The sequence below is a fragment of the Eurosta solidaginis genome, chromosome 3 (assembly GCF_040869045.1).
Source record: "Eurosta solidaginis isolate ZX-2024a chromosome 3, ASM4086904v1, whole genome shotgun sequence".
In the NCBI taxonomy this organism is placed as follows: Eukaryota; Metazoa; Arthropoda; class Insecta; order Diptera; family Tephritidae; genus Eurosta; species Eurosta solidaginis.
This window is the reverse complement of record NC_090321.1, coordinates 285,472,885-285,500,371: the sequence shown is the minus strand read 5'-3', so window position 1 is coordinate 285,500,371 and position 27,487 is coordinate 285,472,885. Positions and strand designations below refer to the sequence as shown.

The 27,487-nt window shown below is 41.6% G+C and overlaps 1 protein-coding gene and 1 long non-coding RNA gene across 2 annotated transcripts; one reads left to right on the top strand and one right to left on the bottom strand.

Annotated features, from left to right (window-relative positions):
- Positions 1–10,184: 10,184 nt before the first annotated feature.
- On the bottom strand, positions 10,185–11,043 carry Det (Deterin). Its single transcript, XM_067778338.1, has 3 exons — positions 10,776–11,043; positions 10,536–10,715; positions 10,185–10,466 (listed from the first exon to the last, which is right to left on the bottom strand). Exons 1-3 carry the CDS (start codon positions 10,872–10,874, stop codon positions 10,338–10,340), a joined length of 408 nt encoding a protein of 135 aa, XP_067634439.1. The 5' UTR covers positions 10,875–11,043; the 3' UTR covers positions 10,185–10,337.
- A 6,263-nt stretch (positions 11,044–17,306) lies between these two features.
- LOC137247229 (uncharacterized) lies at positions 17,307–27,184 on the top strand. Its single transcript, XR_010951796.1, has 4 exons — positions 17,307–17,748; positions 17,833–18,049; positions 18,117–18,346; positions 26,711–27,184. It is a non-coding gene; the product is annotated as an uncharacterized lncRNA (long non-coding RNA).
- Positions 27,185–27,487: the final 303 nt, after the last annotated feature.

Sequence of the window (27,487 nt, the reverse complement as noted above, 5' to 3'; positions counted from 1 at the left end):
AAAAAAAAAAAATGTTTAACCAACAAAAAAACAAAGCATATTTTAATGGTCATAGGTGTGCAATTTATACTGTAATACCGAGAAAAAGGCGTTTCAGGTATTAAAATCTGCTTTGCGTTGTGGTAAAACTTTACTATTACATTTTTTTTTAATTGATGCCATCGTGGCGAATAGGATTTTGTAGTGAGCAAGTGTTGATATTGTTTCGGTAAGGAATAAAGTTTTATTGGTAATTCAAGTTCAGTTGCATTATCAGTAAAATGCATTAACTCTATATTAAGAGACGCAAATAACAAGTAATGCGGGTTAGCTTGCGTTATCAAAACAAAACTTTGTGTTGTATACATTTTTTGGTGACTGAGTCGAACCAAACCCGAAACAATACCAACCCTGACTGTTACAGATAAAATAGTTAACGTTTCAACTGAACAAGTAAAACAATTTCATTAATTGTACTATAAGTTTAAAGGGTTCATGTTTTACCTGAACAGGTGAATGACTTCGGTAATTTCTCCATGAATCTAAAAGCTTACGTTTTACTTGAGCTTGTGAAACAATATTTTTTGAGGGGTAGAATTTACCCCAAGTTTAGTCCTAGTTGCGTTTATAACTAATTTCTTAGTGCATAGTACATATTACTGTCATTATACTATGTGTAACATCGAATTGATGTTCAGTTAAACTCAAAGTAAGTTTAATACAACAACTATTAATTTTGTAAGGGGGCCCCAATTATCAGAAGTTGTATCCAAACTGTACAGCCCTAAGATAGATTTGTAAAATAAAAAGGAGAAAAGCGCATTTGACCAAAGTTCTACAAAAAAAAAGATTTGTTTCTATTACATATATAGTATATTAGATTATAAAACAAACCGACTATTATTACTTTCAATGAATTTATAAACATAAACACATTCAAAACCCTTATAGTAAGAACAAAAGTAGAAAGCTATGTTAGTAGTAATAATGAACATTGAATAAATTTGTTAGCAATATGGGAATGCTGACGTCGCCATTTATTTAGAAGGCACTAGGTAGGCATACAGGTAAGGGGCCACCGAAATACAGGTGCGTCGGTGGCCATGGTTGTTGAGGGTGGGACAAGCACCGGGCGTCGCAACACCACCCGCGGCGCCCCCTATATATATTCGGCCTCTATGTTTATTTTCCCTTTGGTTATTTTATTTTAATTTCAGCAGTTTTTTTTTTTTGAATTTGGTTTTTAGAGTTAGTAACCGGTCATGTCCGGTTCGGTAATTTTTTTTTGCGCCAGTTTTTTTTGAATTTTAGATTATTGAATTTTTTTGAATGTTAACGGTCTGTCCGTGACATCCGGTTCAGCCGGATGTTGTTTTAGTTTGAATTATAAGCGTTTTGAGTCGGTCTCTGCGCTTCTGTCAGTTTGTTTTGAATTCGACAGCTGCTCGTTTTGATAGGCATGATATGACCATTTTTTCTGTTTATGGCGCAGGAACAGTAAGGTTGGCAGGGACCCGCCCCAGCCGACAATGACTAGCCACTGTGCACCAACACATCATGCCGACCGCCTTCCTTACTGCTTCCACTGTAAATGCGAATTCCATAACAGATGGCGCCCAACGTGGGGTTTGGTGCCCGAGGCGCTGTCGCGCTGGTCATTCCGGGTCAACTTGTGAAGTTGACCATCCCACCAGTCCGAGGTGAGCAGCCGCAGGAGCAGCCACCTGCGTTGCGGTGGGATGGTTAGATGGATCAAGTTGTCCGGAGTGATCATCGTTGACAGTTGCTGAGGGCGCCATAACAGATGGTGCCCAACGCGTGATTTGGTGCCCGAGGCGCTGTCGCGCTGGTCATTCTGGGTCAACTTGTGAAGTTGACCATCCCACCAGTCCGAGGTGAGCAGCCGCAGGAGCAGCCACCTGCGTTGCGGTGGGATGGTTAGATGGATCAAGTTGTCCGGAGTGATCATCGTTGACAGTTGCTGAGGGCGCCATAACAGATGGTGCCCAACGCGTGATTTGGTGCCCGAGGCGCTGTCGCGCTGGTCATTCCGGGTCAACTTGTGAAGTTGACCATCCCACCAGTCCGAGGTGAGCAGCCGCAGGAGCAGCCACCTGCGTTGCGGTGGGATGGTTAGATGGATCAAGTTGTCCGGAGTGATCATCGTTGACAGTTGCTGAGGGCGCCATAACAGATGGCGCCCAATGTGGCGCCTGAGACGCTGGCCGCGAGAGTCAGTCGGGTCAACTTGTGAGGTTGACCATCCCACCAGTCCGAGTGAGCAGCCACAGAAGCTGCCACCTACGTTGCGGTGGGATGGTTTGACGGATCAGGTTGTCCGGGCTGGTCATCGGGGGCAGTGGCCGAAGGAGCCACGGACTGAACGTCTTGTCCTCCGGACTTTTGTATTTCACCCAGTGAGGCAGTGCTAAACGCACTTGATTTTTCTGTAAGTGGGGTTTTTATGTTGCCGGAATGTTGTCCGTTAGTCGGCTTAGGAGAATATATGTCCGTTAATTGGGATTTTTTATAATTTTTTTCTGTAACATTAAAATTTTCTTTTTATATATATCAATTCTCTTTTGCCGAATTTGTGTTCGTTTAGTATGAATGGTATGTGTGAGTTGTAGGACCCAAGTTCATCCCACGTCTCAGGTGGCAACACATAGTACCACCTGGATTGTGACGGGTTGAGCTGGGATTCAAAGTGACACCCTTCCCTGTCCCATCAGTCTGGGGAGCGGCCATTGAAGCCGCTCCAACCATAGCGGCGGAGGCAGGAGGGGTGTCCCGGGTGAATGGACGGGAGGCCTCAGCACCCCCAGCCAGTCCCACTAGCGCGTCCCCAGAGACCGCCTCTGCGTTGCGGATGGGTGTGTTGGGACCAACCTGTGTGTGTAGGACATTGACCCTAGTGGCCTCAAGCAGTCCCAGAGGCAGGTCCTTAAGACCCCCTTATGCGTTGCGGTTGGGAGCACTAGGGACAAGAATGAATGAGTTTGTGTTTTTTTTATATTTTTTTTGGAGCCCGAGTGCCTTCGGGGAACAGGAGATGTCAGCGTTCCAATTGAGTATCCAAATTTTTTTTTGGCCTTCTGTGGGGGCGATGACCATTAGCCTTTCGGAGTTTGGACGAGTTCTCCTTTATCTAAATGTCTACCCAAATATTTTTTTTGGCCTTCTGTGGGGGCGATAACCACTAGCCTTTCGGAGTTTGGACGAGTTCTCCATATCAAAATGTCTACACCTTTTTTTTTTTGTTTTGCCTTCCTGTGGGAGCAATACCCACTAGAAATCATCTTTCGGAGTTTTGACGAGTTCTCCATAACAAATGTCTAATTGCCGCAAAGCCCTTTTAACTAGGAAACAGAAATATTCCCAACTTGACTTAAATTTTTTTTTGATAGACCTATGTTGCCCGGCTGGCTTCGTAGTAGGACTTTGAGACTCTTATCTCAGGGGTGAGTCGTGCCCCACGTCGCTTGTCGTCGGAGATCCCTGGCAATAGCTTCCCACAGATGACCCGGCTTCCTGTTTGCTTCATCGTCAGGTCTTCAAAGCGAAGCAGGTTTGTTACGGTCTGCTGCTACGGTCTACGGCTACGATCCACTTGGGAGCGAGTTCACGCGAACACACCTAGCGATGTGGCGAAAGTTGCGATAAAAAGATATCGAAAAAAACAAGAAAAAGACAGACCGGCCATCACTACGAAAAAATCGGCCCTTTTAAGATTGAGTTTCCGCCGTATACACAAAAAGACAGAAAACAAAAAATTTGGTAAGGAAAAAAATCAAGAAAAATCGCCGAGTTTCCGGCCAAATCGACACCAAAAAAGATGATGGTGGTAAAACGTATTCACCCATGGTGTTTGTAAGTGATTATTGGGACTTACAACGTGAACATTTTCCCATCAATGAAACAACGCCAGAATTAGATCTGCATTTAACCTATCAACCATTAGGCATGTTCAAGTGGCAATTGTATGCAGCGCAGCAAATGAAAAAATTTTGGGTGGTAATCAATCTTAACTAGTTAGGACACTACCCCCGGCGTAAAGGCCAGCACGAAGCTTTTTCGCTACCTGGGTCATTTGGTCACCTCGGACCACAGCGTCAACCACCACCAACGGTGCCTACTATTACCACGGGCATCACCATCGGCAGTACCTCCCCTAACTCCTTCATAAGCGCAACCACGAGCGCAACAACCATTAGACGTACCGCCACACCAGTTGCAACGCACGTAGCGGGGCCACGTACATAGGCTTTAGGCCATTAATGTCAACACCAACCACAGGCGGTTCCACCGACCCCAAGACTAGCGCACCTTTATTGACTGCGTCCATACCGGCAATAACACTACTAGCGCAACCCTTATCAACTACGACCAAATTGGGCTACATTAAACCTGCTACAATGACAATCACGATACAGCGAATATAGGCCTGTGGCCATTCCAATTGAGATAACGAACATCAGCGGTTAAAGCGGTGAGTTCGTTCCACTACTGAACTAAAATTATGTATTTGTAGCCTTAACCTTTTCTTTTAAAATTATATTTTGACTCCGCAACATTATATAATGTTAATGTAGCAACCACGAAATTAAAAGTGAATTGTTTATATAAAACACAAAGACCAATGTGCTAAATACCTTCGCACTGTGAATAGGATTGCAATTTGGTAGAAAAATGAAAATGAATTCCCTGTAGTTAAATGCACTAATATTAAAAAAAGCATAAAAACAACTCAAGATTGATAATAATATGAAGTTTATATGCTATAACTAAAAACCACGAAGATCAATTTAATGTAATTATTTAGTGTTGCAAAACAAGGTATAAAGCTAATTGAAAAAAAAAAAGACATATTCGAGTATACATCTATGTATTGTTTAAGTCATAGTAAATTGCCTTTTTTCTACAAAAAAAAATTTTTAACCAACAAAAAAACAAAGCATATTTTAATGGTCATAGGTGTGCAATTTTTATACTGCCTGTGAAACAGAGAAAAAGGCGTTTCAGGTATTTAAATCTGCTTTGAGTTGTGGTAAAACTTTACTATTACATTTTTTTTTAATTGATGCCATCGTGGCGAATAGGATTTTGTAGTGAGCAAAAGTGTTGATATTGTTTCGGTAAGGAATAAAGTTTTATTGGTAATTCAAGTTCAGTTGCATTATCAGTAAAATGCATTAACTCTATATTAAGAGACGCAAATAACAAGTAATGCGGGTAGCTTGCGTTGTCAAAACAAAACTTTGTGTTGTATACATTTTTTGGTGACTGAGTCGAACCAAACCCGAAACAATACCAACCCTGACTGTTACAGATAAAATAGTTAACGTTTCAACTGAACAAGTAAAACAATTTCATTAATTGTACTATAAGTTTAAAGGGTTCATGTTTTACCTGAACAGGTGAATGACTTCGGTAATTTCTCCATGAATCTAAAAGCTTACGTTTTACTTGAGCTTGTGAAACAATATTTTTTGAGGGGTAGGATTTACCCCAAGTTTAGTCCTAGTTGCGTTTATAACTAATTTCTTAGTGCATAGTACATATTACTGTCATTATACTATGTGTAACATCGAATTGATGTTCAGTTAAACTCAAAGTAAGTTTAATACAACAACTATTAATTTTGTAAGGGGGCCCCAATTATCAGAAGTTGTATCCAAACTGTACAGCCCTAAGATAGATTTGTAAAATAAAACGGAGAAAAGGGCATTTGACCAAAGTTCTACAAAAAAAAAAGATTTGTTTCTATTACATATATAGTATATTAGATTATAAAACAAACCGACTATTATTACTTTCAATGAATTTATAAACATAAACACATTCAAAACCCTTATAGTAAGAACAAAAGTAGAAAGCTATGTTAATAGTAATAATGAACATTGAATAAATTTGTTAGCAATATGGGAATGCTGGCGTCGCCATTTATTTAGAAGGCACTAGGTAGGTATACAGGTAACGGGCCACCGAAATACAGGTGCGTCGGTGTCCATGGTTATTGAGGGTGGCACAAGCACCGGGCGTCGCAACACCACCCGCGGCGCCCCCTATATATATTCGGCCTTTATGTTTATTTTCCCTTTGGTTATTTTATTTTAATTTCAGCAGTTTTTTTTTTTTGAATTTGGTTTTTAGAATTAGTAACCGGTCATGTCCGGTTCGGTAATTTTTTTTTTTTTGCGCCAGTTTTTTTTGAATTTTAGATTTTTGAATTTTTTTGAATGTTAACGGTCTGTCCGTGACATCCGGTTCAGCCGGATATTGTTTTAGTTTGAATTATAAGCGTTTTGAGTCGGTCTCTGCGCTTCTGTCAGTTTGTTTTGAATTCGACAGCTGCTCGTTTTGATAGGCATGATATGACCATTTTTTCTGTTTATGGCGCAGGAACAGTAAGGTTGGAAAGGACCCGCACCAGCCGACAATGACTAGCCACTGTGCACCAACACATCATGCCGACCGCCTTCCTTACTGCTTCCACTGTAAATGCGAATTCCATAACAATCTGTAGTTGTAGCTGAGAAATTTATAACTAGTAAGTTCTGGAATTAGAAAAGCCTAGAAATATGCATTGAGGAGGTCGGACAGTTTAAAAGGGCAACAACAGTGGAGGCGAGAAATCAGTTTCATTGAAGCTATCAGTCAGTTTTGATTAAGCATGCAATCTGTCGGGCAATAGTAGAGTTATTTATTGTGAAATATCTCTCTCGATATTTTTTTGACGCGTATTACCAGTGTCATGCTGTCGTAAAGAATTACCGAGGTGTCAAAAGACGCGTATTAATCTCGAGAACAATAATCCGAAGGCGGAAAAGAAACATTTTATCTCTGTCCGGAGATATTTGCAGTTGAAGTTGGCGATTTCCATGTGGTTGTTGTTGTGTTCGTACCCACCAAAAAAATCGTGCATCACCGTGGCGGTAGCCACGGTTAAACCTCACACCCGGACGTGGCATGGCGTAGCCCAGGGTTAATAAAAAGCGCGGCCGAAGGCCGCCAACGCCGAAAGGTGTTCTGCGCAAAAATACTATGGATCCGACCCCCGGTTTCGGAGGTACCCGCGGGTCTTTTTTCGGTTTTTCGTTAATATCTTTTGAACGCGTTAATATTTTTATTTGACTGCTAATACGCTACCAAAAATATCGAGAGGTGTCGATAATAGTCTAGGTGAGGTAATAGTCTAGTTGAGGGGTCGACTGCTAATACGCTACTAAAAATATCGAGAGGTGTCAAACGACGCGTCTTGACATCAGTATTAATAATCCGAAGGCGGAAAATAAAAATTTTAACGCGTTCAAAAGATATTAACGAAAAAACCGAAAAAAGACCCGCGGGTACCTCCGAACTCGGGGGTCGGATCCGTAGTATTTTTGCGCAGAACACCTTTCTGCGTTGGCGGCCTTTGGCCGCGTTTATAAAAAATAACCCTGGGCTACGCCATGCCAAGTCCGGGTGTGTGGCTACCGCCACGGTGATGCACAATTTTTTTTGGGGGTACAACACAACAACAACCACATGGAAGTCGCCAACTTCAAATGCAAATATCTCCGGACAGAGATAAAATTTTTCCGCCTTCGGATTATTGTTCTCGAGATTAATACGCGTATTTTGACACCTCACTCGATATTTTTGGTAGCGTATTAGCAGTCGACCCCTCAACTAGACTATTACCAAATTTTTATTTTCCGCCGTCGGATTTTATTAATACTGATATCAAGATGTGTCGTTTGACACCTCTCTCGATATTTTAGGTAGCGTATTAGTAGTCGACCGCTGTTGGACCCACCCAGGGTAATTTTTTATAAGCGTGGCCAAAGGCCGCCAATGCAGAAAAAGGACTATGGATTTCACCCCCGGTTTCGGAGGGACCCGCGGGTCATTTTTCGGGTTTTCGTTAATATCTTTTGAACGAGTTAAAATTGTCATTTTCCGGTTTCGGATTATTAATACTGATGCCAAGACGCGTCGACCGTTCAACAAGACTATTACCTGTAATTTTAACATATCTAAACAAATATCGCACAAATTTCGCTAACAATTGACAATATTATATGTATATGTGATAGATCCTGGTTTTGCCAAGCAAAATAATTTTAATTCTCGTACTGGTATGTAATCATTAATTGTTGTAGCGATTTCTAATGCATCAGCAAATCAGCGTGCAGGACGTGCTGGATGCACTGCGCTAGGCAAATATTTTCGCCTCTATACTGCTTGGGCTTACAAACATGAATCAGAAGATAATACTGTACCAGTGATACGGCGCATAAATCTTGGGAATGCTCCGCTTATGTTTAAAGCACTTGGTGTAAATGATCTAATTCACTTTGACTTTTTAGATCCACCGTCACATGAAATGATTGTGACTTAGCTTAGAACAATTTTACGCTTTGGGTGCTCTCAAGCATCACGGTGAACTAACAAAATTGGGTAGACGTATGGCCGAATTTCCAGTTGATCCAATAATGGGTAAAATGCTGTTTGCTAGTGAGAAGTGCTAGAAGTTTGGAAAAATTGCATTCTGAGTTTGAAATGTAACTAACCAATGCGTAAAATTTAGTTTGATTTCATACTCTGTAAACAGGATTATTAAATTTGAATTCCGTAATTTTAGGTACAAATATTCCGAAAATTGGTATCAATTGCTGCGTTGCTTTCTGTGAATAGCGCAATATTCTATCGTCCAGAAGATAAAATCATACATGCCGATACAGCTCGTAAGAACTTCAATCATATGTATGGTGATCCTTTGAGTTTGTTGCAAGTCTATAATCAATGGGTTGATACAGATTATAGCACGCAATGGTGCTAAATTATATTCAATATCATATATCCATTTAAAGAGGATCTAATAGCTGCAGTAAAGGAGCATCAGGTAACATTGTCATCATCCCAGCAGCGGAACTGCGCCATATTCTCTTGCTCCGGGAAGGTATCGAACCCAATCCGGGGCCGTCTCCTGATCCTGACCCCTGTCCTGAGATATGGTTTTGCTGCGTCTGCCGGAAAATAATATTTTTAGGACGGCCCATATTCTTGTCAGTGTGTCTCGTGCAAGGGATGGTTGCATCGGATAGGTTGTTCTGGGCTAGATCCCAAAACCAAACGTCCACGTAACTTCTATAAATCTTTTGTGGCTCCTTGCTGTTCACGCCCAAGGGCGTCCCGTAGTCTACGCCTTAGCACCCCCCCCCCCCCCCCCCCCCACACACACACTGCCGCCCAGCAGCCCCGCTGCTCACCAAGTACCCGCTGTTGCTCGCGCCCACGGCGCCACCAACTCATACGGCTGTTCCCCACTCATACCTACAATCTCCGTAGTAGAGTCGGTAGCAATGCCGAGCATCAGCCCGTCTTCTCCCATCTCTTTTCCGGCAGCAATCGTGTAGGTCAGGGAAACAGACTTTTAGTTCCTACCTGCTTTTTTACCGTTTGCCAGCAAAGAACATATATGTTTGCCACATACGCCCAATATAGCTCCTGCCTTGGACGATGCCACTTTCCTAGATGGTCTCCACGACCGCACCCCGCACACCCCCCCCCCCCCCCGGGGTTTCATTGCGCTTTCTTGCCAGACCGCATACACAATTGCACCGAGTACCCCAATGCTTACCCAAGGACGTCCAGTTCCAGGGCCACAACAGCAGTGGTGTTCTAGCCTTTCACAACCCAGGCGTAGTCACCTGTCACATACTCCCAGAGTGACGACGTCTCCCCCGTTGCACTTCAGAATTCTGCAGCTAAACTGTAATGGATTAACTGGGAAGATCACCGAGTTAGTCGATTTCATGAAGCGGCACAACATCCGCATTTCTCCGATTAAGAGAATAAACTCACATTTGTGTTGTTGTTGTAGCGATAAGGTTACTTCCCGAAGGTTTTGGGTTGTGTTATCGATGTGATGGTCCTTTGGCGGATACAGATCCGGTACGCTCCGGTAACACAGCCAAGAGGAGCTTGGGGTAGCCAGAGCCTCGTCTGTTAGTGAAATGGGATTCGCCGCTCGAAGCTGAGGTTGACAATTTGGTTTGGAGAAGCTATATATTGCGCTGGCAACCTGAAAAGGTTGCGCTAACCCAACCCCTTGAATCTAGTATTTTAGTCGCCACTTACGACAGGCATACCGCGGGTATATTGGTACCCCCTAACCCGCTGGGGGTCTAGAGTTTGCATTGAGGATAATTATTTAATATCAGGTCATTAAGAAACCATTGTTTATTGTGTACAAATAAAGTACATACTTCAAAATAGAGTTACACAGTGAAAATCTGATCTTAAAATAATCTAATGCATAATCCTAGTTACTAACATACATATTTAAGGAAATCAAAAGGCCATATTTTCTATTTTCGAGACAAAAACTTTTCCTTTTCTTTTCCGGCCCACTTTCTAAATTCTTCTAGTGATTTTGTCAAATTCTGTTCCATACGCGCCTTTAGCGCAAGACTAAATATGTTGATAAATTCTTGAACCTAAAAGTAAATAATGTTAATATATAGTTATTATACGTATGAACATAAGCATAGAAGGTGCAGGCCTACCGTCAATTCGGTTTCTTTTCGACCGTATTTCACAAAGTTGCACTGTGGCGCATGTTTCGCATGTTCTTTCCAAGGATCATCGGTTGGTTCCCAACCATCAAGAGTTTTGTTACACACATAGCATGTAACTGTATCTGGTTCACGCTCATTGCCACTCCAATAAAATCCTGCCTCGGCCATCTTTACAAGACACAATATATCAAACAATTCGGTACCAAGCAACTCACTACAATAATTTACCTTTCTTATGCTGCAAGCGCACTTCTCATCAAAAGGCCAATTTTTAAAACTATCGACGCGATTCTTCTCCATCATCTTTCCAAATTTTGTGTAATCCATTTTATGAAAGTATTGAATTTATTAACTTTCGCGTATGAAAATTATTTCGATGGTATTTTTTTCTTGATGCTTTCAAACACAAACCGCTGAGCAGACTTTGCCGCGACCAAATTTTGACATCTGTGTGTTTTGTAAAGTTCAGCCTTCGGTAAGACCATGGTTCAACTATATACAGGTTGGCTCATCTGTAAAGCAACAAAATATGTCTGTTCAAATTGTCAAAATCTGTGTATTGGTGTTGGTATGGAAAGGAAAACAAAACTTAGCAGTCTTTGTATGTGTAAGTAAAATGTTGCCAATGTGTTGGTTTCATTTTGAGTTTGCCATCTCCTTTTGACAATCCCTTCGACCATGCAATGACATAAATAAAATCAGCTGATGAGATGAGCCAACCTGTACATAATTGAACCATGGGTAAGACGCATTTCGGTGGATTTTTAATTTGGATTCAATATAATGAATCGTGATTTTTTGAGTTGAAATAAAGTTGACTTGTGTAATTCGTATAAAGACTCAGCCTCTTTCAACACCCTTAATATCGATTAATAAGCTAGTTTTTATTCATATATTCAATAGAGGGCATCATTTGCCGTCATCCGGTGGCTAAATCCTGAGCCAGGTAAATAATTTTGCATGTAAATGCAACAACAACGATTTGAGCCAGATAAATCCAGATGGAAGTCTGGTTCAATTTGTGAGCCAGATAATTTGTTAATTACTTACTTTTAGGTTGGCAACGCGGCCTTTAATATACATACTTTCTCAAAAATCGATGTCGCTGCTTAGCCTTACGCCGTATGAGTTAAATGAAAAACAGCGACGACATCTGCCTATCACATTTCACGTGTGCGAAAATTTCACGACATCTGCTTTTCAAGTCTCTCAATGATCCAGAGCATTCCCGTGAGAATTGAGCATGAGACGGAGCTGTAAATCTCAGTGGAAGACGGCAATTATCTTTCAACAACCTACCCCTAAAAATGGCCAAAAATGCAACATTAAGCTGAAGACATTGGTGCTTTATCGGTAACCGTATCGGTAACCTTTTAACAGCTGATTCGACCAACCTTATGAGAATAAATGCAATCGATTATTGGTGCCGCTAAAGTCGCAACCGTATCGTAGCCAACCAATTGGGTTTTGGTTTACCGTCGTAACGATAAACATCTGATTACGTTAGGGATACGGATACAGCGATACGACATACGGCACCAATGACTCCAGCTTTACTTGCCCTCGCTGCCATTGACGGTGCACAAAACAGCCCTGCCAATTAGCTCATGAATCATACGAAACATTGTGAATGATAACTAAGTGTGATATCTTCTGCATAGACGTCAAAATTCCAAAGTGATTGGATCACCTGATTTGTATTTGACTATCGCTGTCTCATTCTGTATCTCTTTTTATCACCCGCTGAAGATAGGCGCCGCCATATTGAACACCCTGTCAAAACGCTAAATTGTAGCCATATTGAACATTCTGTCAGGCATTTGACAGATAAGATATCACACTTACGGCCCGATTCTTAGCGTTACCGGTAAAATAGTACCCAGAACATTATGTAACCGAAAATCGTTACCAGTTGTTTTATTCGCGATTCTGGCCAAAGTATTAACGCTGTCATCACCGAAAACTCACCAGTGTCTGTGGTGAGATTTAAAAGTTGGTTTTCTTCGCCTTACCCATGGCGGAACGATACAAGGTGGCAGCATGGGACAGCTGAATAAAAACTTTTTTTATTTAATTTGATACATCAACTTCCGGCGCAGTACGATTTTGACATTTATCCATCGAATTTACAAAAACGAAGTACATGGAATTTTTATTTATGTTTGTAGGTATTTCACCATGTTGCTACCGTGTATGGTTCCGCCATGGCTTTACCGACGATGTGTCACTCGTAGATACGATGTTAACGGATAAACGGGACGATGTGTATATACATATGTGCATACGTGCATACGTTTTTACATAGCTATATTGTAATATATACTGTGAAAGTACATGGAAACAAATATGTATAGCAAGAGGCAATACTTTTACTATTATGTTTACTTATTTGCGCTCACAATTCTTTATTTTTCAGTATTGCCTTTTTCTAAACAACAGCTTTTGTGTGGTTACATCGATGTTACCACCTATTTTAGTGGGTAAACAATTATCCGGCTACTTTCGTGGGCAGAATACCAAAAGGGTACAAAAGTTACCACATGAAGAAAGTTGCCGTGGTGAAGAAAGTTGTTACCACATTAGAATCAGGCTGTTAGTCATCATTCACAATGATACGAAACTGAAGCCAATGCTATATATGTATGTACGTATGTGTCGCATCATGCCTCACTCAAAAGCATGGCGGAACGATACAAGGTGGCAGCATGGTGACATACCTACAAACATAAATAATAATTACATGTACTTTATTATTGTAAATTCGATGGATAAATGTCAAAATCGTACTGCGCCGGAGTTGATGGATCAAATAAAATAAACAAAGTTTATAATCAGCTGTCCCATGCTGCCACCTTGTATCGTTCCGCCATGCTCAAAAGCAATTTGCGATCACAGTTGACAGCGACAACCACACGAACTGCATTTTTTGTAAAAATGGTTACAATTTTTGTTCTTTTCAAGTCATGCAGGGTGGCACTGAACATTTTAAGTGGCTACAATTTCACAGGGCGAAGTGAGCTTCTTAAAAATGTTTGACCCTGAAAGTGGCGACATTTTCGTGTAGAAAAGAAATCACCATTAGTTTCCATCATGATTCAACCACAAGAGGTTTGCTCGACAGACACATTTTTTGACAATTGCAGCTATTTTTCTCCCAAACGAATTGACATCCGTTAACTGTGTTATTTCTTTACGAATTTTCGAAAAATATTAGTAGTAGAAAGAGGAAGCAGTCAGTTTACAAATACCCGATAAGTACTTAACTGCATAATTCCTTAGAACATTTATTTTAATTTTATGATGAATTTATTAACTATGCCATGATCTATTATTGTGGCTGAACATAGGTTTTATGAAAAGTACGGACACCAAGGAATCGTGCACTTTCGTTAACCTACATATGAACAAAATCTCGACTATTAAATCGATTCACGTAAAAATGTCATTAGTAAATAATGGAGATGCCATAACGAAATGTGTTCATTTCGCATGTTAACTTATTCGGGTAAAATTCTAGAACAGGAGTCTACTGCCAATACGCGTCCAAAAATATCGAGAGAGGTGACCTCGACAACAAAAATCCTAAAGCGGAAAAGAAAAACTGTATCTCTGTCCGGAGATATTTGCAGTTGAATTTGGGAATTTTCATGTGGTTGTTGTAATATTTTTGTGCACTGAAAAAGATTTTGTGTACAAAGGGATTTTGCACGCATTTAATTTTGATTCCACCTTATTGGTTGACCGGCCAGGGTAATTTTTTATATGCTCGGCTGAAGGCCGCCAATGCAACCCGGGGTCATTTTTCGGTTTTTCGTCAATATCTTTTGAACGAGCTAAAATATTTATTTCCGCCCTCGAATTATTGTTATCGAGGTCAATACGCGTCTTTTGACACTTCCCTCGATATTTTTAGGTGCGTATTAAAAGTCGACCTTCTGTTCTAGTAATTCCGTATGTTCGGAACATTCGTCTCCATTTAAGAATTTGGAGAATTGGTTTATATTTGGACTATTATGCATATTCGGACCTCGTGAGATACAATCAAATGAACGTATTCCGAATATTATAAACTAACGGTTTATCCGGAACGCTTCCATGATCACTTAACGGAAAAGAGCTTTCCGAAATTTCAGAATAAATAGGTGAATACTCCCTGTGTAGCAGGACCGCACAAAAGCTTAAATCTTCTGTCAAAGTCAAGGTAGGAATATAAAGTTTTAAGACAATAAGCCATTTTCTTTCATTTTTGTTTTTGTCAGTTCATTGCGTCTGCTGAGTAGCGTATCACCCTATGTCGTCATGCTATCTCAAAATATTTTTCAAAAAATTTCACAAAACCGCCCTATATTAGAGTTAGATTGAAGAACGCTTCATCTCAGAATGCTTTTCATTAACACCCTCTTATGACAAAATGCATTGAACTTATGCTCATGTAGGGAGTTTTGGAAACAAATTTTGAGATAGTGCGTTTTTGAATAAAATTCTAACGTACGGCATTCTTCAAACAGTTTCTGAAAGAATGACCAAACCAACATAACTTTATCAATTCACAAAACATTTAGTAGAAAATGAATTATTTCTCCAAAAACTTTTGGCATTTACAAATTTATTATCACTAATAATATACTACCAAAGATACTTGTCTACTACAATTTCACTGAAGGGGATTGAATTATTTCCCGTTTTCCTTATTTCGTAAAAGCAACCCGTCCAGATTTTTCAATTTGGGAGTGTCAAAGATATGTCATCATTGAAGAACAAACCTCTAGTAATTGAATCATGAGTTTCCACTAGGTTTTTAAAGACAAATTGACAGTTCTACCAGAAACTGCTTTGTATTTTTGATCTTTTTCTTATTGTACTATTGTTCAATCAATTACCTCAGTACATTTTCCTGTGAAGGATTGGTGTCTTCGTAATCGAGACTTGCAAGGTAGGCTAAGCGCAATGCGAATGAGGCCAAATTCCTCATTTGAAAGTACGAATAATTTACATATAAAGAGTTTTAATTTTCGTACTTATCTCCTCATCGTTCATTATAGAACTATTAACAAATTTTAAATATGCGTATTTTTTTGATAGAAAAGTTTCCACCTCTTGAGTGCAATCTCTAAATGGCCAGCCTAATATAAACGCACGCAAGTCATTTTCTGTCAAAAATGTCTCATGTACATACAACTGGTATGAGAGCAACCGAAATTGAATTTGCTGCGTGAAAACCTAACTCGTTTTCCAATTTTCGTTCGGCATGGCATTTTGATTTGAAGTTTGCATACATGCTTTACATTATCGCAACGCATGCTTATTTTGGTTAGTTTAAAAAACGCCGGTTGTTTGCGTGCGCTAAAAAAACGCAGTGCAGTTTTATTAGGTTAGCTTGTAATTGGAAGCACAAAATAAAAGAAAAATGTGTAAATTTGACAGAAAATGGCAAAAGTCTAGAACAGGGGTCGCTGCTGACACGCGTCCAAAAATATCGAGAGAGGTGTCAAAATACGCGTATCAATTTCGGCAACAATAATCCGAAGGGGGAAAAGAAAATTTTTTTCTCTGTCTGGAGATATTTGCACTTGAATTTGGTAATTTTCATGTGGTTGTGTTATGTTTATGTGCACTGGAAAAATTTGTGTACAAAGGGATTTTACGCGCATTCAATTTTGATCGCACCCCATTGGTGGACCGGCCACGGTAATTTTTTATAAACGTGGCCGAGAGCCGCCAACACAGAAACGTGTTCTGCGTAAAAATACTATGGAACACACCCCCGGTTTCGGACGAATCCGGGGTAATTTTTCGGCCTTTTGTTAATATCTTTTGAATGAGTCAAAATTTTTATTTTCCGCCTTCGAATTATTAATACTGATGTCAAGACGCGTCGTTTGACGATTCTCTCCACATTTTTGTATGCGTATTAGCAATCGACTCTGTTCTAGACTATTACCCAGAAAATAACCTAGTTCCTAAGGATGGAGCATATGTAAACATGTAAAGATTACCTATTGACAATTTCCCTTCAAAGAACGCGAGTACTCCATAAATAGTGTCAGGAATACTCCTTTAGGAGTATAGGAGTGTTCCAAAACTAATCTGTATTCATACAAAAAATGTGCTCCAATTAACATTGTGATGTCCTAGGAGAGGAGTAGGTGATCCCACTCACGCTTTGTTTGTGAGTATTCCATAGAGTACATACGTGAGAGTACTTTCCAAAGTACTTTCTCTGTGTACTCCATGGAGCACTCATAGAGGATCATATGCGAAAGTACTAAAGAGGAATTGTGTCGGAAAGAATTAATGGAGTGAATTTAATTTAAAATGAAAGTAAATGAAGAGTGGCAATACAACTTTTATATTTTATACTACGAATGTTATGTTATTTAGCATTTGCGTGAATAAAGAAACTAATATTTCTCTATACAATAGTATGTATACATAAAACCAGTGCGCGGTTGCATTTTATCAGAGTCGCCTTAGTAACATTTTATTATCAGTAATTTGTATGCAATATTTTACTTTTGGCAACCCTGTTCGATCGTCATGGTGTCGTGATCACGGTCGTTAAAAACGAGCAATGATCGGCTGATGGTGGTCCGCAAACGTATTGCAAAGAAGTATTAGCCGAGTTTTTTAACACGCGTATATACGTTTACGTTTACGGGTAAAAAAAACGGTCATCGACAGTTGCGCATAGCCATATAAAACATTTGGCAGCACTGCCCCGCAAATGTCAAAATGCCACAAAAACTTGGCAGAACGTATACATATTTTTTTGTTTATTTATGACAGTTCATTAATTATTCCGGAAAACATTAAAACGCAGAAAGTCAACTAATACATGGCGCGGGAGTAACTTAAACCTCTAAAAAAAAAAAAAAAAAAAAAATAAAACGCAGAAAAAATATAATTGCTGAGATGTTAATAAAATTCTTACAAGCTCTCCCTTAACCTGGTGTGTAAAAAGGAAAAATGTGCTTTGTTTAGGCACTTCTAAATGACAGAACACCTTTCTGCGTTGACGGCTTTCGCTCAAAATAATATTAAGTTATATAGAATCAACGGGATTGCCTAGAAGGTTTCATGTGGTTATACTAAATCGCTCCCGAGGTGGTCGGGCTAGTACTTTAATGGTGCTTGTTCCCGGAACGTACCCGATCTGCATTCGGCAAAGGACCAATAAAGTCCATAACGGGGAGTGTCATCGGTACAACAAATTTTTTATTTTCTGCTTTTCATTCACACGTATGTGAATTTTTAAATAATAAATAGTGTTATATTACTTTAATAGATAACATCTCTGTCGGGGTGCGATTCAGCTCTGAACATGCCAAAATAAGAGGAAACTACAATTAAGTGCAGATTCACGTTTCATTTGCCAAGGATTTACCTGTAAACAAGGTACTTTCTACAAGCAGCATGCTTTGGAATACGGTACCAAACTGGTTGGATGTATTTCCCCAAAAAAGGGTGGAACTACGCATCTTGGTTTGCCAGTATTTGCTTCGGTAATTTATATTTGTATTCATTAAAAATTGAATTGTAGATAATGTAATGTGAATTAAAATTGAATAGGTAGCCGAAGCAAAAAGGCAACTGATCCGCATTCAACTGTTATTTATGTGCCGCCACCGGGAGCTACTGCTGCTATCCTAGAAGCATTAGAAGCAGAAATTTCTTTGATTGTTTGCCTCACCAAAGGTGTGCCCTAACATAAAATGGTTCGCGTTAAACACGCTGTCTTAAGGCAAAATAAATTGCGTCTAGTCAAACCCTATTGTCCAGGAATCATCACACCAGAAAGGGTAAGTAAATTGCCTACTATTTTAAATATATAAACAACATGTGTGAATTTGTGGTAATAGTGCAGTTTACGGTACCCACCGAAATTTGGGCCAAAATTTTCGAGTGAGGTATCAAAAGCCGCGTATTCACGTCTAGATCAAGAATACGAAAGCGGAAGTTAACTTTTTTTACCCTTTCAAAAGATATTAACGAAAAGCCGAAAAAAGACCCGCGGGTCCCTCCGAAACCGGGGGTGGGATCCATAGTATTTTTGCGCGGAACACCTTTCTGCGTTGGCGGCCTTCCGCCGCGCTTATAAAAAATAACCTGGGCTACGCCATGCCAAGTCCGGGTGTGTGGTATAACCGTGGCTACCGCCACGGTGATGCACTATTTTTATTGTAGGTACCCCACAACAACAACCACATGAAAATCGACAACTTCAACTGCAGATATCTCCGGACAGAGATAACATTTTTTTCTCGAGATTAATACGCGTCTTTTGATACCTCACTCGAAAATCTTGGCGCAACTTTAGGGTGGGTACCGTAAACTGCACTACTACTGAATTTGTTAGTGATAATTTGTCATGCTTTGGTTTATAATCAACTGAAGAAAGCAAATACCAAAGAGTTCGAAGTTCAGGGATTCAAGGGGTTGTGTAGCGCAATATATAGCTTCTCCAACCCAATTGTCAACCTAACCTTCGAGCGGCGAATCCCGTTTCACTAACAGACGAGGCTCTGGCGACCCCAAGCTCCTCATGGAACTTGGGGGTGGGGAGGGAGGGATGGCCTGAAGGTTTAATGTGGCCATATAAATCGTTCCCGAGATGGTCGGGCCAGCACCTTATTGGTGCTGTGTTACCGGAGCGTATCGGATCTGTATCCGACAAAGGACCATCACATCGATAACACTCCCCAGGGCCTTCGGGGAGTAACCTAATCGCTACAACAACAACAACAACAACAGTTCGAAGTTCATGTAAATACCAACTGATTTCTTTAATTAGCGTTTGGAGAGTAAATACATATGTATGTATGCATAGGAAGGGCGGAATTAATTAATTATGATCAGTAGATTTACAAGATTTTTGTCATTTTCCCTGCGTCGCCATTGTCATTACATTGCGCTAAGAGAGGACAGCATCACCTTATTACCCGCAGCCAGTTAAACTTTTAGTAAATTTTGCTTTTTTCATTACTGATTCATAACGTGGAAAGTTATATATCGAGCATTCCATGGAGAATGGTAAATTTTAGCAGACTTTCGCATTGCGGTCATTATTAATATTCAAACCCTAGAAGGTTTATTGTAGTCATATCAAAGTTCCCGAGGTGATCGGGCTAGTACCTCAATGGTGCTTGTTACCGGAACGTAGATTGATAGATAATTTATTGAGGATTGCACAGTGACTTGCACATCTCCTTCACAGCACCTCATTCCTTGATGGACCCTAGCAGTGTTCTTGGCTTGAGGGATTAAATGTGGGAATGCTCTGGCCATGGTGAGCCCATGAACTTACCCCTACGTCTTGAGATTGCGTGGCATTCTTGGAGGATATGGCCGTTTACTGATCGATCACAAAATCGGCATGTGTTATTCGATAGTATGCCCAGGTTCTGCATACGGCTGTTCAGTCTATAATGCCCTGTAAGAACAGCTCTTGGGATTCTAAAGTAATCTTGCGACAGGTCTATTATTGCTTTGTAGCGACTTGTGCTATAACCTCCAAACAGTATCTTAGATTTTCTGAAACCTGGCGTATTGCTCCAGTGTTCTTCTCTCTTTTCCCTCCCTTCTACTAATAAATGCCCCTGTAAGCTAACTGGTAGGAACGGCTCGGGATCGATGGGTGATTCAGTTCCTGCCTCTGTTGTTGTTGTTGTAGCAGTGCTTCGCCCCATCCAATAGATGTGACCGATCACAAATTGACATCAATATCCTCTAACGGAAGTCCAAGGAAACTTGCTGTTTCAACAGGGGTGGACCATAATGAAAGGGGTGTTAGAGGCGTTGGTTCCACATTACAATTAAAGAGATGGTTGGTGTCAAGTGGGGACACATTGCAAGCGGGGCATGCATTTTGTATGTCGCGGTTGATTCTGGATAGGTGAGAGTTTAGCCTGTTACAGTATCCAGAACGAAGTTCAGCCGGAGTGACTCGCGTTTCCCTGGGGAGTATGCGTTCCTCTTCCGCAAGTTTTGGGTACTGTTCTTTGATTACTGGATTCACCGGGCAATTCCTGGCATAAAGGGCCGACGCCTGTTTGTGGAGTTCACCAAGGACCTGCTTGTGTTTTTTGTTTCATACGGCTGAGTTCTCAGGTGCCGTATTTCCTCAAAGTGCTTACGGTGATTACTCCTTAAGTCCCTAGGCGGTGTTGGCTAATCAATCAGCTGTCTGTTGGGATGCCCCGGTTTCGCGAGGTGAAAAACTGGTCGCCGTTTATTTTATTACAAAGCTCATCGATCTGTGGCCCTGGGCCTGTAGCCATTATTGTGCAGTCATCGGCGTAGGAAACGATAGTAACTTCTTCTGGTGGCGAAGGTAGCTTAGATATGTAGAACTTAAACAAAAGTAGGGATAGGACACCACCCTGAGGCACCCCTGTTTAATTCTTCTTGGTTTAGATGTTTCATTTTTAAATTGTACCGATGCCTGCCGACCACCCAGATAATTTACGGTCCACCTTTTAAGTCATAGGGGAAGAGTAGACTCTTCCAGGTCTTGCAGTAACGTGCCATGGTTGACCGTATCAAAAGCTTTGGATAGGTCTAGCGCAACGAGTACTGTTCTATGGTGGGGCTTTCGATTTAAACCGCAATTTATCTGGGTGCCGATGACATTTAGCGCGGTGGTGGTGCTATGGAGTTTTATGAAGCCATGCTGATGACAGGCTAGTTGCAAATTTGCTTTAAAGTAGGGGATCAAAATGGCTTCAAGCGTCTTGGCTACTGGCGATAGGAGAGATATCGGGCGATTTGACTCTCCTATGTTAGCTGGTTTCCCAGGATTTAGTAGCGGGACCACCTTGGCCATTTACCATTTTTCGGGTATGACAAAGGGTGAAAGAGACAGGCTGAAGACATGTGCTAAATATTTGAACCCCTCTTCCCCTAGGCTTTTAAGCACCGGCCTGACCGATGGCATCCTCAACCTCTTTGGCGGTGATGATAATTGGTGACGCGCTGGAATTATGTTTATGTGCGTGTCTGTTGGCCCTCCGTCTATCTTTGTCGACCGCTGAATGCATTATATATTGGCGGCAGAAAACGCTCGCGCATTTTTTCGCTTCCGACAGCACTTTATCGTCAAAGGTGATGGAAACTTTGTCATTGTGCCTAGACGGATTCGATAGGGACTTAAGGTAAACCAAAGTTTACCTACACCGGCAGAGAGGTTACAACCGCTTAGGTGCTCCTCCCATTTCGCCCGCTAGTGTTCATCCACAAACAATCCCTTATTTGGGGGTCGTCGGGATCGAGCTGTCTTATAAGGTCACGTTCTCTCGCTAAACTTGCGGTCTCCGCCGGGAAGTGGGGCCGAATTTCGGGAATTCTACCGGCGGGAATGAAACGAGCCGAGGCGGATTCAATGACTTTGCGGAAAGCACGCTCCCCTTGGCGGGCAGCAAAGTGGTTGTCTGTAAAGGATTTCTATTCGTCCCACTTTCCTTTTTTAAAGTTAATGAAAGTGCGTTTTTCTGTGACGATGAAGTCGGCAGAACGCCCGAGCGAAATAAGTATAGGCAGGTGGTCGGATGCCAATGTTACCATCGGCTGCCAGTTGACGCAGTTTACGAGTTCTGCGCTCACGATTGAAATATCCGGCGAACTGTGACATCTTCCTACCATACGTGTGGGGGCGCCTCCGTTTATTGTGCAAAACGTCGTTTCTGCTATTTAATCCACCAAGATTTCACCCCTACTGTCCGCCCAGTTGCTGCCTCTCTTTCCGGGTTGTCCGCCTGCTGTTGTTGTTATAGCTGTGCTTCGCCCCATCCAATAGGTGCGGCCGATCACAAATTGTCATCAATGTCTAAGGAAACTTTCTGTTTCAACAGGGGTGGACTATAATGAGAGGGGTGATAGAGGCGTTGGATCCACAATACCTTTGAAGAGATGGTCGGTGTCATGTGGGGACACGTTACAAGCAGGACATACGTTTTGTATGTCGAGGTTGATTCTGGATAGGTAAGAGTTTAACCTGTTACAGTACCCAGATTGGAGCTGAGCTAGAGTAACGCGCATTTCCTCTGCTGGTTTGGGTATTGTTTTTTGAGTACATGATTCAATGGACAATTCCTGTCATAGGGGTCCGAAGCCTGATTGTGGATTTCACTGAGGTCCTGCTTGTGTTTTTTAGCTTCATACGGCTGCGTTCTCAGATGCCGTATTTCCACATAATGCTTACGGAGATGCCTCCTTAAGCCCCTTGGCGGTGTAGGCTCATGTTGTTGTTGTTGTTGTAGCAGTGCTTCGCCCCACCTAACAGACGCGACCGATCACAAACTGTCATCAATATCCTCTAACGGGAGTCCAAGGAAACTTGCTGTTTCAACAGGGGTGGACCATAGGGAAAGGGGTGTTAGAGGCGTTGGTTCCACATTACAATTAAAGAGATGGTTGGTGTCATGTGGGGACACATTGCAAGCGGGGCATACATTTTGTATGTCGGGGTTGATTCTGGATATGTAAGAGTTTAACCTGTTACAGTATCCAGAACGAAGTTGAGCCAGAGTGACACGCGTTTCCCTGGGGAGTATGCGTTCCTCTTCCGCAAGTTTTGGATACTTTACTTTGAGTATTGGGTTCACCGGGCAATTCCCGGCATAAAGGTCCGACGCCTGTTTGTGGAGTTCACCAAGGACCTGCTTGTGTTTTTTCGCTTCATACGGCTGTGTTCTCAGATGCCGTATTTCCTCAAAATGCTTACGGAGATGACTCCTTAAGCCCCTAGGCGGTGCTGGCTCGTCAATCAGATGTCTGTTGGGATGCCCAGGTTTCTGGGTATTCAACAGGAACTGTTTGGTCAGCATCTCGTTTCTTTCCCTGATGGGGAGTATTCTCGCCTCATTATGTAGATGGTGTTCTGGGGACATAAGAAGACAGCCCGTGGCAATTCTGAGAGCAGTATTTTGGCAGGCCTGTAGCTTCTTCCAGTGGGTAATTTTTAGGCTTGGCGACCATATGGGTGACGCGTAGCACGTAATCGGCTGGCTAATTGCTATGTAGTCATGAGCGTTTCTTTATCTTTTCCCCAGGTACTGCCAGCAAGGGATTTGAGGATTTTGTTACGGCTCTGAATTCTCGGAACAATTGCGGCTGCGTGCTCACCAAAATGTAGATCCTTATCAAACGTCACACCCAAGATTTTGGGGTGTAGGACAGTCGGTAGCGTAGAGCCATCGACGTGGATGTTCAAAATGGTCGACATTTGGGACGTCCATGTTGTAAATAAGGTCGCGGAAGATTTAGTCGGTGATAATGCCAGGTTTCGCGAGGCGAAAAAACTGGAGAGATCAGGGAGGTAGCCGTTTATTTTATTGCATAGCTCATCGATCTGTGGGCCTGGGCCTGTGGCCATTACTGTGCAGTCATCGGCGTAGGAAACGATTGTGACTCCTTCCGGTGGTGAAGGTAGTTTAGATATGTAGAAATTAAACAAAAGTGGGGATAGGACACCACCCTGTGGCACCCCTTGTTTAATTCTCCTCGGCTTTGATGTTTCGTTTCTAAATAGCACCGATGCCTGCCGACCACCCAGATAATTTGCGGTCCACCTTTTAAGACATGGGGGAAGGGTAGACCCTTCCAGGTCTTGCAGTAACGAGCCGTGGTTGACCGTATCAAAAGCTTTTGATAGGTCTAGCGCTACGAGTACTGTTCTATGGTGGGGGTTTTGATTTAAACCGCAATTTATCTGGGTACTAATGGCATTTAGCGCGGAGGTAGTGCTATGGAGTTTTCTGAAGCCATGCTGATGGGAGGCTAGTTGCAAATTTGCTTGGAAATAAGGGAGCAAAATGGCTTCGAGCGTCTTTGCTACTGGCGATTGGAGAGATATCGGACGATACGACTCTCCTATGTTAGCTGGTATACCAGGCTTTAGTAGCGGGACCACCTTGGCCATTCTCCATTTCTCGGGTATGACAAAGGTGGAAAGAGACAGGTTGAAGACCTGCGCTAAATATTTGAAACCCTCTTTCCCTAGGCTTTTAAGCATCGGCATGGCTATGCCGTCTGGGCCCACTGCTTTGGATGGTTTAGCGCGACCAATGGCGTCCTCAACCTCTTTAGCGGTGATGGTGATTGGTGACGCGCTGAATTTGTGTTTATGTGCGTGTCTGTTGGCCCTCCGTCTAACTTTGTCGACCGTAGAATGCATTATATATTGTCGGCAGAAAGCGCTCGCGCATTTTTTCGCATCCGACAGCACTTTGTCGCCAAAGGCGATGGAAACTTTGTCTTTGTGCTTAGTCGGATTCGATAGGGACTTTACGGTGGACCAAAGTTTACCCACACCGGTAGAGAGGTTACAACCTCTTAGGTGCTCCTCCCATTTCGCCCGCTTGTGTTCATCCACAAGCAATCTGATGCGTTGGTTTATATCCCTTATTTGGGGGTCGCCTGGATCAAGCTGCCTTATAAGGTCCCGTTCTCTCGCTAAGTTTGCGGCCTCCGCCGGGAAGTGGGGCCGGATTTCGGGAATTCTCCCGGCGGGAATGAAACGTGCCGAGGCGGATTCAATGACCTTGCGAAAGGCACGCTCCCCTTGGCGGGCATCAGTCGGGATAGGGAGGGCAGCAAAGAGGTTGTCTGTAAAGGATTTATATTCTCCCCACTTTCCTTTTTTAAAGTTTATGAAAGTGCGTTTTTCGGTGACGATGAAGTCGGCGGTACGCTAGGCAGGTGGTCGGATGCCAATGATACCATCGGCTGCCAGTTGACGCAGTTTACGAGTTCTGCGCTCACGATTGAGATATCTGGCGAACTGTGACAGCTTCCTACCATACGTGTGGGGCGTCTCCGTTTATTGTGCAGAACGTCGTTTCTTCTATTTGATCCGCCAACATCTCGCCCCTACTGTCCGCCCGCAAATTTGAATGCCATAGATCATGATGGGCATTGAAGTCGCCTAAAATAATGCGATTGTTTCCAGTGAGTAAGGCTCTAATATTAGGGTGGTATCCACCGGGGCAACAGGTGGCAGGGGGGATGTAGATGTTGATGATTTCTAGGTTTGCATCGCCTGACCGGACAGATAGGCCTTGACGTTCTAAGACGTTGTCCCTGCGGTCGATGCCAGGATCAAATATGTGATATTGGTGTAGGCTCATCAATCAGATGTCTGTTGGGATTCCCAGGTTTCTGGGTTTGCTTGGTTAGCATTTCATTTCTGTCTCTAATGGAGAGTATTCTCGCCTCATTATGTAGATGGAGTTCTGGGGACATAAGAAGACAGCCCGTTGCGGTTATGAGAGCAGTATTTTGGCAGGCCTGTTGCTTCTTCCAGTGAGTAGTTTTTAGGCTTGGTGACCTTATAGGGGACCGGCTGGCCAATTGCTTTGTATGTGGTGATGAGCGTTTCTTTGTATTTTCCCCAAGTACTACCAGCAAGGGATTTGACGTTTTATTACGGCTCTGGATTTTCGGTACAATTGCGGTACCAAAATGTAGATCCTGATCGAAACTAGAAAGATCGAGGAGATAGCTATTTACCTCAGAAACTAATTCATCCATTGAAGGGCCAGGTCCCATTGCCATAATCGTGCAGTCGCCGGCATAGGAAATGATTGTAACTCCTTGTGGGAAGGGAACCTTGATATAGAGATATGAGATTAGGCGGGGATTGGACACCAGGGGGTCAGACGCTTGCTAACCATTCATATAATTAGCAGTCCATCTGTTTAGAAAGGGGGACATGTGTGAGCCTAATATATATGCATGTCTTGGAGTAGCGTGCTGTGTTTGACTGTGTCAAAAGCTTTTGACAAGTCAAGTGCCGCAAGCACCGTCCTGTCCCATACAAACCGATGGTTCAGATAAGAAGATTTTCGTCATTTCTGCCCCATTTTAAAACCTACAAGTTTAAAATTTCATCACGTATACGTCATATGTTGTTCAGATAAGTGATTCATAGCTATGTCATGCAGACCACAAGAAACGTGAAACTTTGTATTCTCACACAAATTACCTACTTTTTGATTTAATTTTTATCTAAAAATTCGCTTCCTTAGTTCAGCTCCGTTCATAAAAGGTATATCCCGTCCTTCCTTGTTTTAATTGATGTTGAAAACGACAAAGTTAATAGTGCCCTAAAGTCAAAACTACCACTCATTACCATATTGTTATTTCAATAAGTTTTTTTTCTATTACAGCATCACCGTAACAATAGTTATAATTCAATACGTGTATCCCCTACCAGTACGTTGAAGCGAAAAAGATATGATGAAATCAGTAAATATCCCTTGTAGGGAGTCTCGAAGGAAAGTTCATCCGGGAATCGAATATAAGCTAATCGCTAAGGACACAATGATTCCACTGCCTGGAGTTTTAGAGAACAAAAGTCCCAACATGAGACTTCCTTACTACACTAAAAACCGTTGAATGCCATAAATAATATAAATTGCTCGCTTAATGTATGATTGAAAATCATAATTAAAATGTATATATATATAAGAAAATTAAGAAAAAATTTATCATAACAATAATAATGATAAAAAATTATTGTTAGGCCTTGAGCTCGATTTGAACCCGCGATCATATAATAAATATATATAATATATATATATTATATAAATAATATATATATAATAAATATATAATAATCTCGTGTCATGGTTTTACTGGAACAACTCCTTCAGAAATTACTGAACCGAATTGTGTATGGATATATGGTAGGTATGTGAGAACGTAGCTATAGTGTTAACTACTTTGTACTCTTTACTTTAATTTTTAAAATAATTTTAATTGAGTTTTCGTGTTAACTTAAAATTTTGAATAACTTCAAAAAAAGAAAATTCTAATTAGTTTGAAAATATCTAAACTCAAAAATAAACAAAAATAAATTTTATATTACAAACAAAGATAAAAGTTTTTTAAAATATCAACTTGAATGTTGATATATTGGCGATCCTACCAACGATCCTGCGCAA

Excerpts from the sequence above, each read along its gene's own strand:
- Det (XM_067778338.1), bottom strand. The coding sequence starts at position 10,874 with ATGGATTACACAAAATTTGGAAAGATGATGGAGAAGAATCGCGTCGAT. Across the intron at positions 10,716-10,775 it reads GCGCTTGCAGCATAAGAAAG|ATGGCCGAGGCAGGATTTTA; the intron begins GTAAATTATTGT and ends TGTCTTGTAAAG. Across the intron at positions 10,467-10,535 it reads GAAAAGAAACCGAATTGACG|GTTCAAGAATTTATCAACAT; the intron begins GTAGGCCTGCAC and ends ATTTACTTTTAG.